The sequence below is a fragment of the Remersonia thermophila genome, chromosome 3 (assembly GCF_042764415.1).
Source record: "Remersonia thermophila strain ATCC 22073 chromosome 3, whole genome shotgun sequence".
NCBI lineage: Eukaryota > Fungi > Ascomycota > Sordariomycetes > Sordariales > Chaetomiaceae > Remersonia > Remersonia thermophila.
The window spans coordinates 2,751,046-2,771,952 of NC_092219.1; the positions used below are offsets into that span (position 1 = coordinate 2,751,046).

The window sequence follows — 20,907 nt, forward strand, 5'->3', positions numbered from 1 at the left end:
CCATCACCTGCGTCGCATTTCGCCCTCCAACACCACCTATCTAGAGCCCATCTTGTCCTGATCCTTGACCGCTTCCTTTATATGTAATGAACCGGTAAATCTAGTCAGACAAAATGTCGGTCATTCTCTGTACAGGTAAGTCTATTCGTCCGTGGTTGGGTCTGTTGGCGGATTGCAACGGCTGCTTACTCGTCGCCAAAGCTGGTTACGACCACACCATCAGGTACGCCCATGCTCTTCTCATGAACGCGCCAAAGGTTTTTCGTTACCGGTGTTCAACCAGCAACCTGTTATTCTGACGCTCCAATCTAGGTTCTGGGAAGCCCTTTCGGGCATGTGCTCTCGGACCATTCAACACCCAGACTCGCAGGTCAACCGCCTCTGCATCTCTCCTGACAAGCGCTTCCTCGCCGCTGCCGGCCACCACACCGTCAAGTTCTTCGATATTAGGTCGACCAATCCCGCTCCCGTGTTGGTTTTCGAAGGGCACACTGGTAATGTCACGGGCGTCGCATTCCACTGCGACGGGCAGTGGATGGTGACAAGTTCCGAGGATGGTACCGTCAAGATCTGGGACACTCGTACGGGCGCGATCCAACGCAGCTACAACCACGAATCCCCTGTAAACGACGTCGTGATCCACCCCAACCAGGGAGAGGTTATCAGCTGTGATCGCAGTGGCAGCATCCGGCTCTGGGATTTGGCCGAGAATATGTGCGCTCATCAGCTGATCCCCGAGGAGGAAGTCTCCGTGTCCAGCGTGACCGTCGCCAATGACGGCTCCCTCCTCTGCGCAGCCAACAACTCGGTACGTTTTCGATTCTCTTGGCCCCATCAGCCTCCATCGCTAACCTCACCCCTCTGCAGGGCAACGTCTTCGTCTGGCAGCTGATCCAGGAACACGAGCGGACACAACTGATCCCAATGACGCACTTTTCGGCCCACAAGGAGTACATCACACGAATCCTCCTCTCCCCGGACGTCAAGAAGCTTGCTACCTGCAGCGCCGACCATACTGCCAAGATCTGGGAGGTCAAGGAGATGGAACCCGCCGGGCCCAACGCCGAGCCCCGCGCGTTCCCTCTCGAAGCCACCCTGACGGGCCACCAGCGCTGGGTATGGGACTGCGCGTTCAGCGCCGATAGTGCATATCTTGTGACGGCCTGCAGCGACCATTACGCTCGCCTGTGGGAGCTGCACACCCAGCAGGTCATTCGCCAGTACAACGGCCACCACCGCGGCGCCGTCTGCGTCGCCCTCAACGACTACTCCGAGACGCGTTAGGAATCGCCTGGAGACTGCCCCGTTGCACCTCAATTTCCTGGCTTGACCGAGCCTCCGGCTTTGACGACCTACGCTCAGCGCGTCGTGAACCGCGCGGGGCCGTCCCATCCCGATCACCACGAGCAGCACCCGTAAAGGATGATGCTCCTGAACCCGGCCGGAAGAGCTGCACGCCGCCCTTCGCCCCCCATTGCTGCCACCACGTCTCGCGCATGTAGGATAGCGGGCCCAAGATGCTTCCTGCGCCATGCCCCATGACGGACCACACCCACCGTGTAATCCCCGTACGCGTGGAATGCCAGGGGCTGACTCTTCCCTGGGCATGCTGGCTAGGAATCGCGATACCCGTCAACCCCGCGCCCCCCTTTCAGTCAGGGGGACACCTTTTCCGCCTACACTAAGCGGAAGCTGATCGAGTCCGTCGGTGTTCATGGCTACAGACCTTGGACGGCTGTTGTTTTTCAGCGTGGGTTTGCTCAGTTCCAGATCCGCAGGACTGCTCCTATCTATCTCTCATGCTCCAGTTGGGAGATCTGGAGTCGTAACTCGCTGGCGGACGGATACACTCTCGTCTCTCTAATGGGAGGTATTGGCGATTTCATCAAGAGATGTTCGCAATCATGGATGGGAGACAGATGGTTAGATGCTGCGAGACAGGATGGTATTACTCTTTGTTTTGACCGGCAATGCAAACATCCCGCTTCTCAAATTTCCCACACACAAGACACCTCCTTCATCATATATCATTGCATCGGATCTCTTCGTAGTCATGACTTATTCATTATCCTTCTAGCAGATTAACCCTCCTTGTCCGCTTGGTATTGTTATCCAGCCTGTCCTGCAAAAACACAAACAAACGCCTTAGATGCCCGTCTCTCCCCACACCTGAAAATGCCAACTGGTAGGCTACATGCACACGACATCCCCAAGCAAGAAACACCACCACGGCTCACCAACCGCCCCAGCCATCATCATCGTCCTCCGTCTGCTTAGGCTTCATGTCCAACTTCTTTGCTGGCGCCGCAGCCTTTGGCTTAGCAGCCGGAATAGTCTTCTTGGCTGCTGTCGCAGATCCGGGCCCAGATGCCCCCGTCTTCGTGAGGCCCTTGGGCAACGGTTTCGCACCAAGGCCGCCTTTCTTCTTCTGCGCCTGCGCAGCGAGCCACCCGGCAAAATCAGGCTCGGAGCCGTCGTCAAAGGGGGCTGCTGATGCTGTTGCCGCCGCTGAGGCGGTCTTCTTGGCCTGGGCCGTGGATGATTTCTTCGCCTCGGAGGTGAAGAAGGACGCCGCCGCATCGCCTTGTTCGGTGGCTTTGTCATTGCTATCGTCGTCTTCCACAAAATCATCCATGTCGCCCCACGCATCAGCAGCATCATTGTCGATGGCGTCCGTTGCGGCGAAGTCGTCGGGAGAGAAGGATACCTCCTTTGCAGACGAGGCCGATGGGTGTGGGGACTTCAGAGCCTGGCGCCGGAGGTCGGATGCGGATGAGGTGGACGGCGTTTGCGATCCCAGAGCAGGGCGGTTTGCCGGTGATTGCGCGGGGGCAGAAGAGCCGTTGGCAGGCGTGGAAGAGGACTGGATCTCGCCCACTGCTGCGGATAGTTTGTTGGTGAAGGAGGAGATAGCCCAACCTGCCCAAGAGGCTGCCGCGGATTCGGTGGGCTGCGGCGTGCCCATCCGAGGACCCCCTGCGGCAGAAGCGGCGCCTTCTGGCGGGAGCACCGTGTCGGGCATGGCAGCCGCCGCCTTCTTGATCTTTGCCATGTAGACATCCAAGGTCTTGGTTGCCTGGTCTCGGATGAGCTTCTCCTTGTCGATCAGGGAGGGGCAAATGGCGGGCATGATGCGCAATGCGCAGTCCTCTGGGCCGAAGTACTCCGAGGTCACGGACAGGGCCATAAGGGCGGCGTTTCGGGCGTGGACGAATGGATCTCGGAGCGAGCGAGTGAAAGCTGCAATCAACACCTTGGCTCTCGTGGAGGTCCCCAGATGCTTGGCAATCTTGCCCAGGCATATCGTGGTGTTGGTGCGGATTCCGGGTTGCTCATCGTTGGCGGTCTTGGCCAGATATCTCAACAATTCGCCGTTAATGATGCGATCCGAGAGTTTCGGGATGAGGGTAAGGACAGATTTTAATGTCTGTTCCCGCACGACTGGCGCAACATCGGTGAAGCCGGTGACCTGGCGTCTGTGAGCATGGGAGGTCTTGGTCATGAGGCGATCCGGAGCGACTCACGATTTGGGGGAAGATCTTGTCGTTGACCAGCTTCTGGGGAAGCCGGTCAATCATAAGAGGCAGGTTGTCCAGGAGACACACCCGGATTGCGCGGTCGGGGTTTCCAAACAACCGGATCAGGACAGGCGTGACTTTGGACTCGAAGTCGTCGTTGGAGAGCTTCGTAGCGATCTTCATGACAACCCCAAAGGCCTTCGGGCCGCCGCCGCCAAACTCTACGGATTTGAGCAGTTCGGGAAGAACCTTCATCTTGAAGAAATCTTCAGGGAAGTCGTCGGTAAGCTGCTCCAAGTCGCTGCGTTGGTTAGCACTCGACGCTGGACAGGTGGCAAGGAGTCATATACTTACTCCAAGAACTGCTCCCGCTCTTCTTCTGTCTTGACGCCCAGGTTCTCGATTCCATCCGTAAGCTTGATGAGTGGGCTGTCGAAGAAGGAGCCATGACGGCAGCCCTGCTCCAAGAAATGGGCCACGCTCAGCCTCGCCTTGGGGTTGGCGTTGGTTAGGCGCTTGTAACTTGAGTGCATAGTCGGCGGGATGTTCTTTGTCTGCCCGGCCTGGTCGCCGCCGTTGAAGGAACCGTTGAAAACCTCGAAGATCAAGGTGCCGAAGCCATAAGCATCCACGGCCGCGTGGGGGCTGCGTTTCAGGGCGTCCCATCCGGATGCCATCTCGGGTGGTGAGTAACGTCCCGAATCCGGGACAAGGCTGCCATAGGTCTAGCACGACGTCAGCACAAGGCAGCTAACGGACGGGAGAGCAACCTGAGAATTTACATATATCACAGCATCGTCATCCTTGACATTGCTGAGGATTTCGAAGCCCCCCAGCTTCCACTCGCCGCTTTCTGTCGTGTAGACCGACGCAACCTTTACGTTGCCATGGACGGATGACGCCTCGTTGTTAATGAACTTGACAGTCCTCTGCCAACCGTGTCAGTATTTACCGGGCATTCCTTGTCCTCGAACGCCCTATGGGAACGCACGGCAATGTTGTAGAGGCCCCATTTCGCCGTTTCGGGACTTAGGCTCTTCCGCTTGACATGCCACCGGAGGGGCACAACGCGCTCGGTTGCGATGTAGATGTACGTATCCGACTTTGCAGCGTATCAGTCTTGGTTGGCCGTTCGATCGTGGGCATGCCGTTGTCCTACCTCGACCGTGTCTAGGACTTTGATCACGCCAGGATGCCGAAGCGTCCGTAGCTTCTTCAAGGCGTTCCTGGCGAGGGGAAGAGCGGACCGGTTCGCGGTGATGTCGAAGGAGAAGATGCTGCAGTTGGACCCGTCTTCCTGTGCGTGTAGAGCTTCTGGTCAGCGAAGGGTTCCGCGGGCAGCTCAGGCTCGAGAAGCGGACGCACTCGCCGGGTGCCGTTGTAGAGCGTCCAGATGGAGGGGTCTAGATCCACTTTGTCCCCAAAGGTGTAGGGGAACGGGGGGCCTTTGGCCATGGCCGAGGCAACGGCCGACTTGAGAAATTCCATGGTTCTCTGGGGTCCAAGACGATTCTCGGATTAGCACGGGTATGTCGCTGGAGGGGTCGACAGGCCGGTCGCCGCGTGGAGCGTCGGTGTTGAGGGGCACATGAAAAGGAGTAGCTATCGCAACTTGCAACCTGTTATCGCGTCGGGAGCTACTGGGGCGCTAGGCCTGATATGGTAAGCGGCGGGTTATACGCACGGACCATCTGGCCTACCTAACTTAGGTGCCCAGCCGGACGTGACGGCGGCTGGTGGTGCTCTCATCATTCCTGCACCTTTTTCATCGTCTCTTCTCTCTTACAACACGGCTCCTCGACGGGGTGCCTGGTTTTTTCTTTCTCTCTTCGTATCTGGACGCATTTGATGTATTATTGTAATTCACAATCGAAACGACCATCCTTTTCGTTTTGGTCTTGTGGGCCTGGCCGCCAATGAAATTGTGCAGCGAAGGAGAAATCTGAAAGAGGGTGCCGGCAGCGCGAGTCGCTGACCTCAAACACCCTTGGATTCAACAGACCCGAGTCGGTGTCAACCTTGCCTGTCCAGCTTCCGGTAAGACGGTTCTCTCTTCCTATCGCGGATTTGCTTTTTCTTTTTCTTCCCTCCGCCCAAGGTACGGCGTCAATGATGAGCAAACTGGTAAAAGGTCAGACCGCCTCGTGCTCTTCTGGGATTGTGGTTCACAGCAAGTTGGCTCTCGCGCTCCCCGGCGCCCCCGGTCGCCAATCTCTACCGACCTCGCACTGCCTCGAGACAGCTGGCAACGCGAGGCCCGGCGACTGGACACATCAAAAACCCCGTCGGATGCTTTTTCCGTCTACGGTGCCACATATCGGAACCCGGCTTTGATTTTCTTGACCTCACAGGGTTGGGTCCAAAGGCTGTGGTAGACATAGCGCCTCGCAAGGCCGAGGCCAGCTTCGCGTCGGCCTCGCGCGACGAGGCTGCACACTTTCCTCTTGCTCTGAAACCACGAACCCGCTGCAGCTTTGCCGGATGATGACCACATGGAAACTGAAAAGACCTGAGACGCCTCTCTGGGTTTCAATGACTGGGCAGAAATTGAAATTCAAACCTGTTTACCCAGCTGCTTGTTGTGTTTTTTTGTGCATGGGACTAGCGTTGCTAATTTCTGGTTCACAACAGGATCCCCGCCAGGCTGGGTGGCTGCCCCGATGCTGCTACCTCGCTGCTGGCAATGCAAAGAGCCTGAGACACCAGACAAGCCGCTTGTCAGTTGCGTACGCTGTGGCGGATGCTACCACCCGGTCTGCCACCGGCCCTATCCAACAGCATCCGTGTATGTATTTGATCTCTTGTTTGTGTTTGTTGTGCCCAGTAATCCCAGTCATGTTCGTTGTGACATTTTCCAGTGAATGTGTCATCCCCCCGTCGGCGGCGGGAGTTCCCAGCGGACCGTCAGACCATGCCCATCGTGGAATGGGCGAGTTCCAGAAGCAGCATCTAAAGCCCCCCCGGCCTTCCTCCCCACATGTCATAGGCTCGCCTTCGGTATTTTGCCGGCCAAGCCCCAGCCGCCTTTCACTCTGTCTTGCTCTGACCTCGACTTGCGAATCTTGACTGCATGCTTATCGTCCGCTTCTATTTACTGCTACATTGTTTTCCTTCCATCTCCTCCTATACTACTAGTATACTTGTCTCATCCTGGTTCCACCGTCCAATTGTACACTTATTCTGTCCTCATAACAATACTAATCCTGCAGCAGCGATTGGGTCTGCAAGCCGTGTCTTGCTGGCCAGGGAGGGCGGCTCGGTCTCTACCATGAAAAATTGCCGTGGATGACACGGGCCGCCTCTCATACCTCGCCCCTTTCAAGTCGACCATTATCAGAAGCTAGTGCCGGCGGTCGATTCTCATCAAAGCCTGGCGACGGCGGTACCACCGGCACGACTTCAGCCGCGGACGCGAGTCCTGCTGCTAGGAACATGTCCGCGTCTGTGTCACTCACGCATCCTCAGACCCTTGGTTCCCCAGGCGCCACCATGAAATGCTCTTACCCCGGATGCGCGACCATGGTCGAAAAGCACCAGGTCCTATGCGACATCCACCTTGGGGTCACCACCCACAATGCCTCTCGGCAAGCCCTGGCGCAAGCGCATCGCGTTTTGCCGGTCCTGGCGCCAGCACCCGCGAACGGCCTCAACGCGGCCCGCCCAAATCCGGCATTTGCCAAACCGGGGAACCACATGCCACCACCCATGGAAACGACGCCAAATTTCAGACGCAAAACAGCGGCTCCGGCACTGCGGGCAAAGCCTCAACCGCCAACCCCAAGAGCTGGCACATCTGCATCCCGGGACGACTGCACGTCGTCTCGATCACCTCCCCCACCGGTCTCCCGTCTCTCTGTCCACTCTCCGCCACCCAGCCCTCGGCCTGCGGATGAGGAACCGCCACAGAAACGGCTGAGACGCTCGTCGACCCCAGAGTTGTCCTCAAAGACCCGTCTAAACGGTATGAGGGTGGGACAGCAGACCGTGGCGAAACCGGTCTTGGATGAATCACATATTCAGCCCGAGAATCCGCCGTCTGATCAACGTCACCCTGAACAGCGCTCTTCCCCGCGCTCTGGCAAGCAGCGAGTCAAAGAGGGCAAAGCAGCACCGAGGCAGAGCAGCAGCGCTTTCATGCGGCGGTTACCGCTGAATCTCGCCAACCTGCGCTTCATTGACGAACCGCCAGCCGTTTCGCCTCGTGGCTCCGTCGTCAAGGTGAATGGGACCGCGGACACTTCCCGACGGCCAAGTTCTGGGTCGTCGGAAATATCGTCCATCTCTGGGTTTGAGAACGGCTTTTTCGAAAGCAGCGTTTGCGCCCCGCAGACATCTTCGGTACGCGCGGGGCCGGCGGGTTCTTCTGATCCGTCGAGGAAACCCGCAACACGTCCATCTGAGCATCATCCCGCGCCCCCTCCAGAGCGTGGGAGAGTGCCAAGCACGCAGAATTGTCACGGGCCTTTCCAGTCCAGCTTCTCTTCGTCACATGCGCCTATGCCGCCGCAGAACCTCCATCTGTCAATACGTCCCCTGCCGCTTGCAGAAACCTGGAAGTCTCGGATTCCGAAACCCAAAGAGGTCGATACGGCACTCTTCGACGCCCTCATATACTCCCAGTCAGACGCAGCTTCACCCCCTCCAGATGTCGACACGACAGCCGCGAGATCGCCTGCGTCACGAGCCATGCAGCTCAAAGACGAACCGTTGTATCTCAACATTGATCCGCGCATCCATTGGCCACAACGTCACTCTCAAGCTTGGCACGCCGCAAAGCAAGAAGAGATCAAGGCTCGCGGGAAGAGAAAAGCCAATTTTGGACGCGCGGCGCAGTCACTGCAGAAACAGCGAAAGCAGCAAAGCGACGGTTCGTTCGAAGAGACTCTTCCGGAGAAAATACGAGAGAATCCAGCGTGGCTGAAGATGGTGACGAGACTCATGGGCCCTCCTGCCAAATCTTCATCTTCTGTTCGCTCTGGGTCCTCACGCTCATCGCTCTCGGCTGTGGATGGCGAAGTGGCCACGTGGGCGAGCCGAGTTGTAAACGGGGGTGGTGCTGAGGCGGGCCAAGGGCTGCTCCACAAAAAGACGGGCAAAAAGTCGGCTCGAGTGACAGCGAGAAGAATGGACAACACAGGGGTCGTTGTCATCTCGGGGCTGAACCTCGCCTTTGTGAGTTCGCTGAAACAATGAATGAAGGCAACGAAGCAGCAAAAAGGAAAAGTAGATGGACCTTGGGCCAGACGGATGGCGCTGTTCTCTCGGTTACCTTCGTTAATCATGATGGAAGGTACAACGACATTAAGCATGGGATAAGGGGATCGTTGATGGCATACATGGTACGGCGCTTGTTTGGGAGGGGGGTTAACATGGCTTTTGGCTTCAAGCATGGGATAGTGCTACTCGGCTTCGGATTCCTGCTGGCGTCATGGCGCACGGAGATGGAGTTGATGGTACGTTTGGCGAAAAGGCAGTCGGGTGTTATGATATACTTTACGAAGGAGATATTTGGTGTGTATTACTATCTAAAGCTGCCGCTTGTAGCTCAGCTACGGTGTACCCGAGGTGTGGAAAACGTAAAGTCACCAGTACGCCAAGCAAATCTAAACTTATTAACCCCACTACGATTCTGGTAGCACGTTCGCATGCCTTGGGCTAGGGAATGGTGGGTGACCCGTGACAAACTGCTGTGGCAGTGCTGCACAGCCAATGCATCTTGTCAGCCCAATATGACGTCGGAGGGGTCGTTGGCGACCCTGTGAGTAATTACTACTACACGAGGCGAGACGTTATCTCTTAACATGAGGACCTGCTGCAAATGGGAAGAACATGTTTGAAATCAGGGATCGATAGCACGTCCATCTCGGTTACGAACTGGGAATGGCACTCTGACGAATCCTACCCATCAACTCATTGATAGCTTGGACTCCTGCGGATCAGCATCCAGGAAGAAAAGAGAGGCCGAGCCTCCCTGCCATTCATTTTCAAGTACAGGACATCGCCATCGCCATCAGAGCCAACAGGGCCCTGCAGACATTATTGAAATACTACTAGGGAGGCCTGAAGAGTTTGTTGATTACTCGAACGTATATTAAATACCTAGAGAACGCCGCCTGTTCTCGCCGAACCATGCATCGTTGAGTACCTGACATAGCCTCGTAGGTTAATTTGGGTGTCCTACCTAGGCATAATTCCAAGGGCGAGCCTGCCCAGTAACTCGGATACGTTTCCACTCCCCGCGTCTCGGACCTGACACCGTGAAGTGGAAGAAGGCCCAAAAGGACTGCAAGACATGACGACTGCCCGCCTCATCTTCACAATATCTCACGTGATGTAACGGGCTGTCTGCCTGTTCTGGGATCTCGTTCAGAACCGAACCTTCATTTTCGGCGTCTTGGTGAGCCAAAGACTAATAACCATTTAGCACTGGCATCATAGCAATCTGAAAGTTCTGCAGGTCCCAGTCCCAGTTGGGTCTCCATTTTGGTGGGGATGCTCTCAGGCACGCGCTTTGATACAGAGACGTCCTCGGCTAAGGCGATGTTCTACCACAGTATAGTACCTGGTCACTGTGTGGGTACCAAGGTAGGTAGATATTCAGCCCTCCCCTCGGGGTCGATACGTATTGCCAAATCGCGTTGTCCGTTGATGCCTAATCATAGCTACTTAACAAGGACGGTTGGGCATTTACGAGGCTATAGGGACTGAATTACCTACTTATGCACCGAACACCTCCTGAAAACGACTTTCATGCAGGGCGAATCTACAACGGTAGTACCTACTCCCTAGCCCTCAGTATCAACCTGGGACTGTCCATCGCAAGTACCTATGATCCTTGGGTAAAATACCATGAGCGCAGACACCCTCTGCGGGAAGTGCAAGTTTATTAGCTATGCGTGGTTTTGGTCTCCTGGCTTTAGAGGCCATGAAAATGCCCAGTTACGCCTTACATCACTCGTGGCTCACCCATATCTAGAGGCAACAAGAGCGGTGCATTTTTGTGACCGTTCATATAACAAGCAGGAGGGACGCTTCCGTGGCGTTGTCTACCACAGCTTGGAATCGCTGGAGAGCTCGGCCAGCAAGGGATGTACCCTTTGCTTGTTCTTCCGTGAGCTCTTCCTCTTATTCGCACTCTTTGGGAACTTCTCGGTCTTCCAGCCATATAATTCCTTCACATTGCAAGTTTTCATCTACCAAAATGGATTTCTCGAGCTCATCTCGCCGTCGTCGAATTTCAAGTTGGGCGAATTGCGTGTGGCCTGGGATGACATGGCCGATCTTGTGAGCCGGCCAGCCGGCAACAGGCTAAGACACGGAATGAGAAAAATAGCTCGTCCGTTCCCGATCCCTCGTGCATAGGCACAGGTCTTTCCTATGCTGATTCTCTGGCAGGATTTACCGAAAGCAAAGACCTCGATCTCAAACTGCTCACAGACGAGGTCATCCTACCTTGGCTGGAGCAATGCGATGCAGGCCATCCTTGCGGGTGCGATGGGCTGCTACACACGGAGCATCGAGATGGAACAAGCCCTTCGCTTTTATCCCAAGAGACCGAGCTTCCCCTCCTCCCAGCTCGGGTCATCGATGTCGGCACTCCTGACACGGAGCCCCGGCTTCACATCTCCAAGCCTATGGAACGAGCAAGATACCTGACGCTGAGCTACCGCTGGGGGGATGGAAACGATCCTTCCAGGACCACCGCCCTCAACTTGAAGCAGCGGACAAGGGCGATCCATCTTGCCGACCTTCCCCGGACCATCCAAGACGCCATCCTCGTCACACGGTCCCTACGTATGCGCTACATCTGGATCGACGCCGTGTGCATCATCCAGTCCTCCGAGAACGACCCCGGCGACTTTGACATCGAAGGACGCAAGATGGCCGCCTATTACAGCAACTCGTACTGCACCATCGCCGCCACCTCGGCCGATGACGCGGCCGAGGGTTTCCTCCGGCCGCGTGGGGCCGAGGAGCACGAGACGACCCTCATCAAAGGCTTCCCCGTGCCCGAAATCTCCTGGGTCGGGGACATCATTGCAGCAAGCATGCATTCGCGCGGCTGGGTCCTGCAGGAACGGGCGCTCTCCAGGCGGACGCTTCACTGGGGCCGCGAACAGCTGTGGTGGGAGTGTGAACACCAGCGTGCCTGCGAAATGTTTCCGCAAGGTCGAATCACTGGCCTCTCGGAGTTCGACCAACCGTATATGAAGGCCAGGGGCTGGCTGGCGGGCATGACCTCAGAGACAGATCTCTGGCCGACGTGGGCCTCCCTTGCGGAGGCATATAACGGGATGGATCTCGCTCGGGAGGCGGACAGGTTGATTGCGCTCCAGGGGCTTGCGGATGTGGTCTTGCAACGATTTCCGAGCGAGAAGTACTTCTTTGGGCTGTGGGGCTCGACGTTGCAGCAGCAGCTCTGTTGGAAAGTGGATGGGTATTACCAACTCACGTCACCGGCAGCTGGTCCTCCGACTCCTTGTCCTGCGCCATCTTGGTCTTGGGCGTCCTGTCTACACTTGATTTCGTACCAGACGGACGAGTGCACACACCTCCCGCAGCATGCGCTAGCTCGCTTCCTCGGCCACGAAATGGACCCGAGCGATCCCAACGCCTGCGCCCTCCGCTTCCAAGGCAACCTGCAACGGGCTCCGTTTACAAAGTGGAAACGCTGGGGGAACAGCACGCAAGTTGACAGGGACGCCACCGATGAATACCGTTACACCGTCTGGCTTGACGACCCCCCAGATGACGACAATTCACCAGGTATGGCACGCCTAGATATGCTGTTGATGGCCGGGTCCTACAGCGAGGACACGGACGAGGACGAGGACGAGGACGAGCAGAAGTATGACATGAGATTCTTGGTGATCACACCGGTCGCGGGTGAAGCATCTCGCTATCGACGCGTGGGGCTAGCGACCTGCTGGGCACCCAACCGGCATTGGAGGCCCAGCGACGCGGTGGATGCCGAGGTCTGCCTGATCTGAGGAGACGCAGCGTCGTCCCAGAACCCCTCCCCCCCCCTTCGCTCTGCCGGCCGGTCGCAAGTCTACCTCGGTACATACCTATCCGCCATAGGCATGCCCGCCAAGAGCCCTCTCCGTCCCAATCATTCCAAGAGGGTCGACGCAGCATCCTTGACACGATCGACACGGTTCGGCGGGCCAGGCCACGGGCATCCCGAATTCTCTCCCTTACCGTTCGGCCGTGGGCAACGTCAACGCATCACTCACAACCCAGGCTCGGGATGGGATGAGGCGAACAGTTTATACGTAGCGTCCCTTGGAAGAGCCGAGTACATACGACCATACCTACTGGAAAGCTCGGGATCCCGTCCGCTCTCCCCTCGATAAGCCAGTAAGGGCCAGACTAGTAGTTGGGTCGGTGACGACCAGCGAATCCCTGGTGTTGTATGTCCTTTTTTTTTTTTTTGGGGGGGGGGGGGGGGATGATTTTTGCCTTGGCCGCTCGGATTGGATGTACTACGTAGTACTGTGCTCTGTGCTCTGGTTTTTTTCTTGTAATGTCCTTGTTCATTCATATTACCACGGGCAATGGTGGTGACTTCATGCGATTCAAGGACGGATTGGGAAGGGAGGGGCGGAGTTGTCGGAATCAGGATGGACACGAACCAGCTGATACTTATTATAGGGAATGGCCGGCTCTACTTGAGCGAGCCTCAGGACAAACGTGATGGCTGCACTGGGCGGGTAGGTCACGCAAGTCAAGTGGATGTGGTCTGGTTGGGTATCCATTCTGTTATGGGCTTTTGTTTTTTTGTAATCCTTTACTGTCTCCCCACCTAGCAACAAAACCTCTATACAATCACTCCAAACAGTCATGATGCCGTGCCCGATGCTCGCCTGCCTGCAAACAAACGCACTCCAGAGGTTTTCATCCTTTGGCCACCGCCCCCTCGAGACGCCATCCTCCCCCCCCCCGATCAACCCCCCCTGGCGAGCAGGTTCAACGCGCTGCCCGCCAGGATGAACTTGGCCTGGTCCTCGCTCACGGTGTGCTTCACCGGCACCTCGAACTGCTCTCCCGTCCCCTTCTTGGTGACGCGCAGGCGCACGTCGCCCTTGCCGCCCGCCCGCAGCATGTCGTACAGGCCAATGGTGGCCACCTCGTCGCCGGCACCGATCCGGTCGTAGTCGGCCGGGTCGGCAAACGTCAGCGGCACAACGCCCTGCTTCTTCAGGTTCGTCTCGTGGATGCGAGCGAAGCTCTTGCACACGATGAGCCTCGCGCCCAGGTAGCGCGGCTGCAGGGCGGCGTGCTCACGGGCCGACCCTTCGCCGTAGTTGTGCTCGGCCACCACGAGCCAGGGCTGGCCGCGCTTCTTCCAGCGCTCGGCCAGCTCCGGGATGGTGACCTGCGCCTCGTTGTCCAGCGCGTCGTACGCCACGTTGACCTCGCCCGTCTCGGCGTTGACGGCCGTGTTGAGCGTGTTGGCGCTGATGTTGGGCAGGTGGCCCTTGTACTTGAGCCAAGGACCCGCCGCCGAGATGGTGTCGGTCGTGCACTTGCCCGTCACCTTGACCAGGACGCGCAGCCCCGACAGATCCGACTCCGGGAACGGGTCAAACGGCTCCAGCAACGCCAGGCGCTCCGAGGTCGGCGAGATGGCCACCTGCACCGACGCGTCAGGCTCCTGCGAAAGCACCGCCAGGCTCTTCCTCCCCTCGTCAAACGGGGTTTCGGGGCCCTCGCGCCCACGCGGCGCCGGGAACCGGAACTCCTCGCCCGACGGCGTCGTCAGCGTGTCCGTCAGCGGATTGAACGTCGTGGTCCCCGCGTACGACATGGCCGTCACAAGCTCGGGCGACGCCAAAAAGTTCATCGTCTCCGGGTTCCCGTCGTTCCGCCCACGGAAGTTCCGGTTGTACGACGTCAAGATAGCATTCGGAGTCCCCTTTTTCACGCCATCGGACCTCACAAAGGATCCGATGCAGGGCCCACATTGGTTGGCGAGGACGATGCCGCCGGCGTTGGTGAAGGTGTCGAGGGTGCCGTCGCGCTCGAGCGTGGCGCGGATCTGTTCGCTGCCGGGGGTGATGTAGAAGGTGGACTTTGGTTTCAGGCCGGCCTTGTCCGCCTCGCGGATCAGGCTCTCGACGCGGGTCATGTCCTCGTAGGAGCTGTTGGTGCAGCTGCCGATGAGGCCGGCGGACAGCTTCTCGGGCCACCCCTGCTCCTGGACGGTCTTCTTGAACTGGGACAGCGGCGTGGCGAGATCGGGGGTGAAGGGACCGTTGAGGTGGGGCTCGAGCTTGGAGAGGTCGATTTCGATGAGCTCGTCGTACTCGGCACCGTCGTCGGCGCGGAACCGGAAGAAGGCGTCGTCGGAGGCGCCGGCGCCGGGGAACTGCTGCAGGGCGCTGGCGTTGATGGCGGCCTGCTCCCTGCGGGTGGCCTTGAGGTAGCGGGCCGAGGCGTCGGTGTAAGGGAAGATGGAGGTGGTGGCGCCGACCTCGGCGCCCATGTTGCAGACGGTGGCCATGCCCGTCAGGCTGAAGGTGTCGACGCCGGGGCCAAAGTACTCGATGATGTAGCCGGTGCCGCCGCGGACGGTGAGGCGGCCGGCGAGGTGGAGGATCAGGTCCTTGGGCGTGACCCAGTCGCCGAGGCGGCCGGTGAGCTTGACGCCGAGGATCTTGGGGGCCTTGAGCTCCCAGGGAGCGCCGACCAGGGCCTCGACGGCGTCGGCGCCGCCCACGCCGATGGTGATGGTGGACATGCCGCCGGCGTTGGGGGAATGGCTGTCGGTGCCGAGCATCATGAGGCCGGGCAGGGCGTAGTTCTCGAGCACCGTCTGGTGGATGATGCCGGCGCCCGGGGGCCAAAAGTCGATTCCGTACTTGCGAGCGGCCGACTCGAGGAAGTCAAACACCTCGCGGTTCGTCTGGATGCCCTTCTCCAGGTCGGCGTCGGCGCCGCGCTCGCCGATGATCAGGTGGTCGCAGTGGATGCTGGCGGGGATGGCGGTGCGGGGAAGGCCGCACGACATGAACTGGAGGAGGGCCATCTGGGCCGAGGCGTCCTGCATGTTGACGCGGTCCGGCAGCAGCTTGAGGTTGGCCACGCCGCGGATGGAGCGGCCGTTGTTGGTGTTGGAGAGCAGCGACTCCTCGACGTTGTTGAGGTGGCTGTAGAGGATCTTCTCGGCCAAGGTCAGGCGTTGCTTGCCCAGGACCCGGCGCACCTCGGAGTACTTGTTGTAGAGCCGCTCGTAGGCCGGGGGCAGCAAGGGGCCCGTCGTGTAGGATCGTGTGCTCGCCGTGCGCCGCAGGAGCTGGGCTTGGTAGGCCCTCTGGACGTTGGGGCGTTAGTGACCTCTGGACGGGGCACGCCGTAGCGACGCGGCGCAAGCGGGGGATAAACGCACCCTGAGGGCCACGCCCGACCTGCTGGCAACATCAATGGACCTCATGGTTGCTATCCCCGTTCCCCGAGTGCGTTGTTGGCGGGACTAGCCGAGGCGAAGGTTGAAGGAGAGACAAGAAAAAAAATACAAAAAGATTTCGGCTCATTGCGCCATGGCAATGTTGCCCGTTTCAGGTCCGATCCCGGAACCCGGGCCCGAGATCTGGGGAAAAGCGGGTCCCGACAGGCCGGGGAATCGACACAAATAGACAGGGGGCGGGCCGCTGTCAGCCAACCACAGGTCAAGTGATGATAATCATCCGCCCTGCCAAAGTGGAGGCGGTTCACGAGACCAAGGAAACCAGTATGGCTCCAGAACGAGACAGGCAGGAGAGAAGAGATAATACTTCTTAAAGGGGTATCGAGCATGCTACGACCAAACCCGAGGATCATTCATGACCCTGCATCCACAAGGAATGCTGGAGACGAGGTAGATCTAGTGTAGTTCCGTGACAAGAGGCTCCCTGTTCTACCAACCAACCTCCCGGGCGTTGAACCGCCATGGTGTCGTAGAACTGCTTGCAGGATGAACAACCCACCCATTCCTAAGTCACATCTGCGTCCGAGCCAGCCAGTCCCTTTCCCGTCATGTCCCGCAAAACGCCGACATTGCGCAAATCCCTTGTCCCAACCCCTTCCAAGGAGAAAAACAAAAGAATGACCCACAAGCCGTTGTGCCTCAACAACCGTGCCAGAGAATGCCTAGCCACGAAAGCCATCCTCCAACCAGCCCAATACACTGCGCTTGACCAGCTCCCTCTCCCAAATCCAGCCCCGCCCCCAAGACCTTACGACGTCCGCTGCCTCTTCAAGTCTCGCTTCGTCGGATCGTCGGCGCTGTTGCCTGTCGGACCTCCTGCGACAGCATTAGCAGGCACGTCCCCCAACGGCACCCTATTCCCACTTCTGCCGTTTGTTGTAGCTGCCGTACCTGTCCCGTTGGCAGGCGACGGACCATCAGCGCCGGGAGGCCGCTTGACCGTCGGAGGACGGAATTGGCCCCGGTTCCCCAGGGGACTGGAACTGCCGGGCGCGCCGATTCGCCTCGTTTGGTCGAGCTGCGGATTGATCATGCCGGCCGGCCTCGCTCCCGGCACGGCCATGGGGCCAGGGCGAGGACCTGCGTTGGCGTTATTTCCAGCAGGACCGCCCGGCCGCGGTGGTTGCATGCTTGGACCAGCCGGTTTGTTGGCCGCCGCCAAGTTGCCGCCGTCGCCCTCCGTCTGTTTGGGAGGCACGTGCTGAAGGTTCCTGGCAACAGGCTTGCTCTTGGTGTGGTCGACCCCCGGCGTCCTGGGTATGGATTTGGTCTCGGCCTTGGGGTTAAAGACTTGCCCCTGGGCCGGTTTGAGATTCCCGTTGTCATTCTTGAGAGCATCCTCGGGGATGGCCAGGGCCGCGCGAGCCGAGAAAAAGCCAGAATCCTCAAACCCGCCCTCTTCGCTCGGCTGCTGGCGCTGGGGCGTCATGAACGCTTGAGGGTTGGACGTTGGGTTCGGCTTGCTGGCGTTGGGTGGTGCGGCGGGCCGGCCTTGGTTGAACTGATTTTGCGGGCGTGGGCCGCCAGCGGCGTTGCCGTTCTGAAAAGTCCCTGCACCGGGAAAGCTGTTGATGTTGTTGGGCCGTGGTTGTTGTTGTTGCTGGGGCTGTGGAGGGGGCTGCCGAGGGGGGTTGTTACCCATTGATCCTGTCCGTGAGAACTGGTTCACAGATGGAGGCATAGGCTTGTTCCCGCTGTTCCCGCCGTTGCTTCCTTGATTGTAGGCAGCCCCGGGCTCGTGGAATGTTTCCGACTTGACCTCCTCTGGAAGTGGCACTGCCACGTAGTCAGGGTGTCCATCATCCGGGATGTTGAAGTCGGCCTCGTCCAACTCTGGGGCAGTGTCAGCTGTGTCTCCCGTGAGGCGCTACGTAGGACGACGCCTTACCTCCCAGAAGGTCGTCAAACGCATCCGAGTTGGGGACTATCGACGTGGTCAGCCACAACAATCCTGCCGCGACATGGTGGGGAAAAACAAGGACGCACATTGAGCGGGAGGGGCTGGGTTGTCTGGCCGGGCCGTCGTGACGCTCTTCGGCGCCTCGGTCGTCTCGGGAGCCGGCTTCGGCACAAAGTCGGGATGGCGGTGCAGGGCGTTCTCGTCGAAGCGGGCCGGCATGGCCTTCACCCTAGAGATCTTTTGGAGATAGGTCTTGTCGTAGATGCAGTTGCCCAGCACGTTGCCGAACTGGCGCAGGGCGCGCTTGAGCGCATCGGTGGTGCCCTCCTTCTTGGCCTTCTCGTACGCGGTCGCCTTGCTCTTGCAGTTGTCGATCTGCCCAAAGCCGACATCCTCGTGGTACGTGCCGTCGCGCAGCGTGACCCGCACAATGACGGTGACGCCGAGGCTGACCTTCTCCGTCTTGGGGTCGACGTCCTCAAAGTCCACGTGGATGTACTGGATGGACGAGGACCACCCGTTGAACCCAAACACTTCGTTGGCGAGATTGATGCATTTGTCGGCCGAGATGTATTGCAACCGCTGCCCGCCGGGGCCGCTTCGTGACGAGAGGTATTCTGGGCCGAGCTGCTTGTCGAGCTGGATCTGAAGAGCAGCGATCTCCTGCGCGGTAAACTCGGATATCCGTTGTGGTTGTTCCGCGTATGGATTGGCGACGTAGGTGTGTTGATCCCCGGGGCTGGATGAACCAACAGTTAGACACGGGCCAGTGCGAATCCGTCGTGGGGGGGAGGAGGATCTGATCCACATACGCGGGCATTCTGACGAAGCTGGGCGAAGCGGCCCTCTCATGCACTACGACAGACGATGATGGTTCGGAAAAAAAATGGGCACGTTCTGCGGAAAGATGCGATTCTCCGAGAATGATGATCGAGCGGGCCTCTGGTTCGGTGCGTTGCTGCCTGCAACGTCTAGGTTGGTGCCTGACTGCCTGGATTCGACTGGAAGTCGGTGCTGAGAAAACGAGTTGGGCGGGACGGGAAGGACCATGACGCGGCGGTGGAGCCTTCGCGTCGACGACAGGATGTCACGTGCCGGTTGCCTCTGGCAGCGGCCAGGCCCCGCATTCAACGTGTGGCCCGCTGGCATCCAAACATCACTGGTAGGTCTGATGGCTGAAAGAAAAGGGACGACTCATCGATGTTCGCAATGTTACTGAGCGAACTAACAGACAGGTACTCGGATACTCTGCATCGAGATAGGTCTTGCGTGCCATTGTGTACCCACAATCCCCACGTGGTCTTGACACGCTTTGACAAAGGAGCCCAGCGAAGAACCGCCCAGCCGCATCCATGTACGGCCATGCCCGATGCGCAACCTGAGCAGAACGTGACTCGACAGTCGACACTTGGATGCGGAATACCTCCTGTTCATTGCTACAGGTGCTCATGTACAGACAGAAAAAAAACCAACAAGCTGAGACCTAAGACCCCGAATCAGGTCCGACAGAGAGGGCCGAAGAAAAGACCCGTGAGCAACAAAACGAAATACATTGGCGATCGCCTCCCTCCCAACCTCTGGGTGAACGAGCCTCTGATTCTCAGAGACGGCTAGCGCTGGTGAACAGCCAATAGATAGTGTGCCTAGTGGAAAAAAAAAAAAAAAACATAGGAAATTATAAAGATGGACATCCGATTTGTGGAGAAAAAAATGACGCCAACGCCGATCCCATCCCCAATGTGCCAGATCTATGCCTCCCTGTTCCCCGAATGCCCCGGTCCCCAAACATAAGGAAAAATTGATCTCGTTACTCCATGGGTAATGCCGGCTTGATGGTGTGGTGTTGTCCGCTACCAAGGGCCGACGCGGACCGGCGAGCTGTAGGCGCCGCTGATGATTTGGTTCAGGATCGAGTTCGGATCGGACAGGCTCGAGCCGGCTGGCGCGTTGGTGCTGCTTCCGGTCCACGGAACCTGGGCTGCCATGGCGTTCATGGCCTGGCCCAGCTTCCCTCCGGATTGCTGGTTGTGCCTGGCCAGCTTCTGATCCCATCCACCCTGGTGCAAGAGAAACCCTCCTCCCCGCTTCGCCGCCTCGGTGATGACGAGAGCCCAGGCGTTCGAGATTTCGTCGTAGGCGCCGTCCTTGTGATGCCGGTATTGCTGGCTCTCCCAATCGGGAAGGGAGTGGATGATCTTGGTCGCTCCATCGAGATACTGAAGAGAAACGGTGGTCTGTTGCTCGACAGGAGGCAGGAACTGAGGCGTAAAGTCCGAGATGGCATCGATGAGGGCGACGAGCGGCTGCTTGACGCGGAAGTAGGTGTAGTCGGAGCTGGACTGGCCGAAGGGCACCGCGGCCTGAAGCTTCTCCTGGTACTCGCCGATGACCTCCAGCGCCGAGGCCACCGAAGGCCGCGGAGCGCTCGTCACCACCTCCCGGCCGATATCCGGGTGCCGCTCGCAGATGGTCTGCAGCACGCTGCGGAGCTGCGAGTTGTCGAGCGTCTCGAGGAGCCGGGGAAGGGGCAGAGGCCGGCCGGCCACATCACCGCCTCCCCGGACTTTTTTGGACGGCCTCGCCAGCTGTCTCGATGTGGTGCGGGGGGAGCTCATCGGCGACACCGACATTTCGTCGGTGTTGTCGTCGGCCTTCCGCTTCCGTGAGGCCATGGCGAAATGCGACGCTGCTGCAAACATGTCAACGACCTTGGCCTAACGACGGTTTGGCTCGTTGCGCATCTTCGGGCGATGAGCCGTGCGGGGATCGGCGAGCGAGGTCTTACTGGGTATCGACGGCGGGACTGCTCGGGAGGTTTCGCACGGAAGATTGAAAGTCGGGGGTTGCGGCGATAAAAGGGCATTCATTGTTTGCAGAGCCCAACCAACGTCCGAAGGGAGGGTGCCGGCAGCCAGACGAGATGATTTATGTTGTGGGAACAACCTCTCGGGCGATCGACGAGATGGCGACGATGGCGAAGTTGTTTTTGCGTCGGACGAAACTGGTTTGGCTGTTTGTTG

The 20,907-nt window shown here is 58.5% G+C and overlaps 7 protein-coding genes across 7 annotated transcripts; 3 read left to right on the forward strand and 4 right to left on the reverse strand.

Annotated features, from left to right (window-relative positions):
- Window positions 1-113: 113 nt before the first annotated feature.
- Window positions 114-1,284, forward strand: VTJ83DRAFT_3586 (uncharacterized protein; the record flags this gene model as incomplete). The annotated part of the gene is made up of 4 exons (XM_071009980.1): window positions 114-135; window positions 202-223; window positions 313-808; window positions 868-1,284. The coding sequence occupies 4 exons, from the start codon at window positions 114-116 to the stop codon at window positions 1,282-1,284; spliced, it is 957 nt and encodes a 318-aa protein (XP_070867464.1).
- Window positions 1,285-2,233: 949 nt separating this feature from the next.
- On the reverse strand, window positions 2,234-5,006 carry VTJ83DRAFT_3587 (uncharacterized protein; the record flags this gene model as incomplete). Its single annotated transcript, XM_071009981.1, has 7 exons — window positions 2,234-3,469; window positions 3,525-3,819; window positions 3,873-4,243; window positions 4,301-4,447; window positions 4,510-4,620; window positions 4,678-4,815; window positions 4,884-5,006. The coding sequence occupies 7 exons, from the start codon at window positions 5,004-5,006 to the stop codon at window positions 2,234-2,236; spliced, it is 2,421 nt and encodes an 806-aa protein (XP_070867465.1).
- Window positions 5,007-6,178: 1,172 nt separating this feature from the next.
- Window positions 6,179-8,711, forward strand: VTJ83DRAFT_3588 (uncharacterized protein; the record flags this gene model as incomplete). Its single annotated transcript, XM_071009982.1, has 2 exons — window positions 6,179-6,303; window positions 6,731-8,711. The coding sequence occupies 2 exons, from the start codon at window positions 6,179-6,181 to the stop codon at window positions 8,709-8,711; spliced, it is 2,106 nt and encodes a 701-aa protein (XP_070867466.1).
- A 2,441-nt stretch (window positions 8,712-11,152) lies between these two features.
- VTJ83DRAFT_3589 (uncharacterized protein) lies at window positions 11,153-12,508 on the forward strand (the record flags this gene model as incomplete). Its single annotated transcript, XM_071009983.1, has 1 exon — window positions 11,153-12,508. One exon carries the CDS (start codon window positions 11,153-11,155, stop codon window positions 12,506-12,508), a length of 1,356 nt encoding a protein of 451 aa, XP_070867467.1.
- A 956-nt stretch (window positions 12,509-13,464) lies between these two features.
- On the reverse strand, window positions 13,465-15,954 carry VTJ83DRAFT_3590 (uncharacterized protein; the record flags this gene model as incomplete). The annotated part of the gene is made up of 2 exons (XM_071009985.1): window positions 13,465-15,834; window positions 15,910-15,954. 2 exons carry the CDS (start codon window positions 15,952-15,954, stop codon window positions 13,465-13,467), a joined length of 2,415 nt encoding a protein of 804 aa, XP_070867468.1.
- A 781-nt stretch (window positions 15,955-16,735) lies between these two features.
- On the reverse strand, window positions 16,736-18,707 carry VTJ83DRAFT_3591 (uncharacterized protein; the record flags this gene model as incomplete). The annotated part of the gene is made up of 5 exons (XM_071009986.1): window positions 16,736-16,803; window positions 16,879-17,820; window positions 17,876-17,911; window positions 17,974-18,626; window positions 18,700-18,707. 5 exons carry the CDS (start codon window positions 18,705-18,707, stop codon window positions 16,736-16,738), a joined length of 1,707 nt encoding a protein of 568 aa, XP_070867469.1.
- A 1,030-nt stretch (window positions 18,708-19,737) lies between these two features.
- On the reverse strand, window positions 19,738-20,754 carry VTJ83DRAFT_3592 (uncharacterized protein; the record flags this gene model as incomplete). Its single annotated transcript, XM_071009987.1, has 2 exons — window positions 19,738-20,576; window positions 20,673-20,754. 2 exons carry the CDS (start codon window positions 20,752-20,754, stop codon window positions 19,738-19,740), a joined length of 921 nt encoding a protein of 306 aa, XP_070867470.1.
- Between the last annotated feature and the right edge of the window lie 153 nt (window positions 20,755-20,907).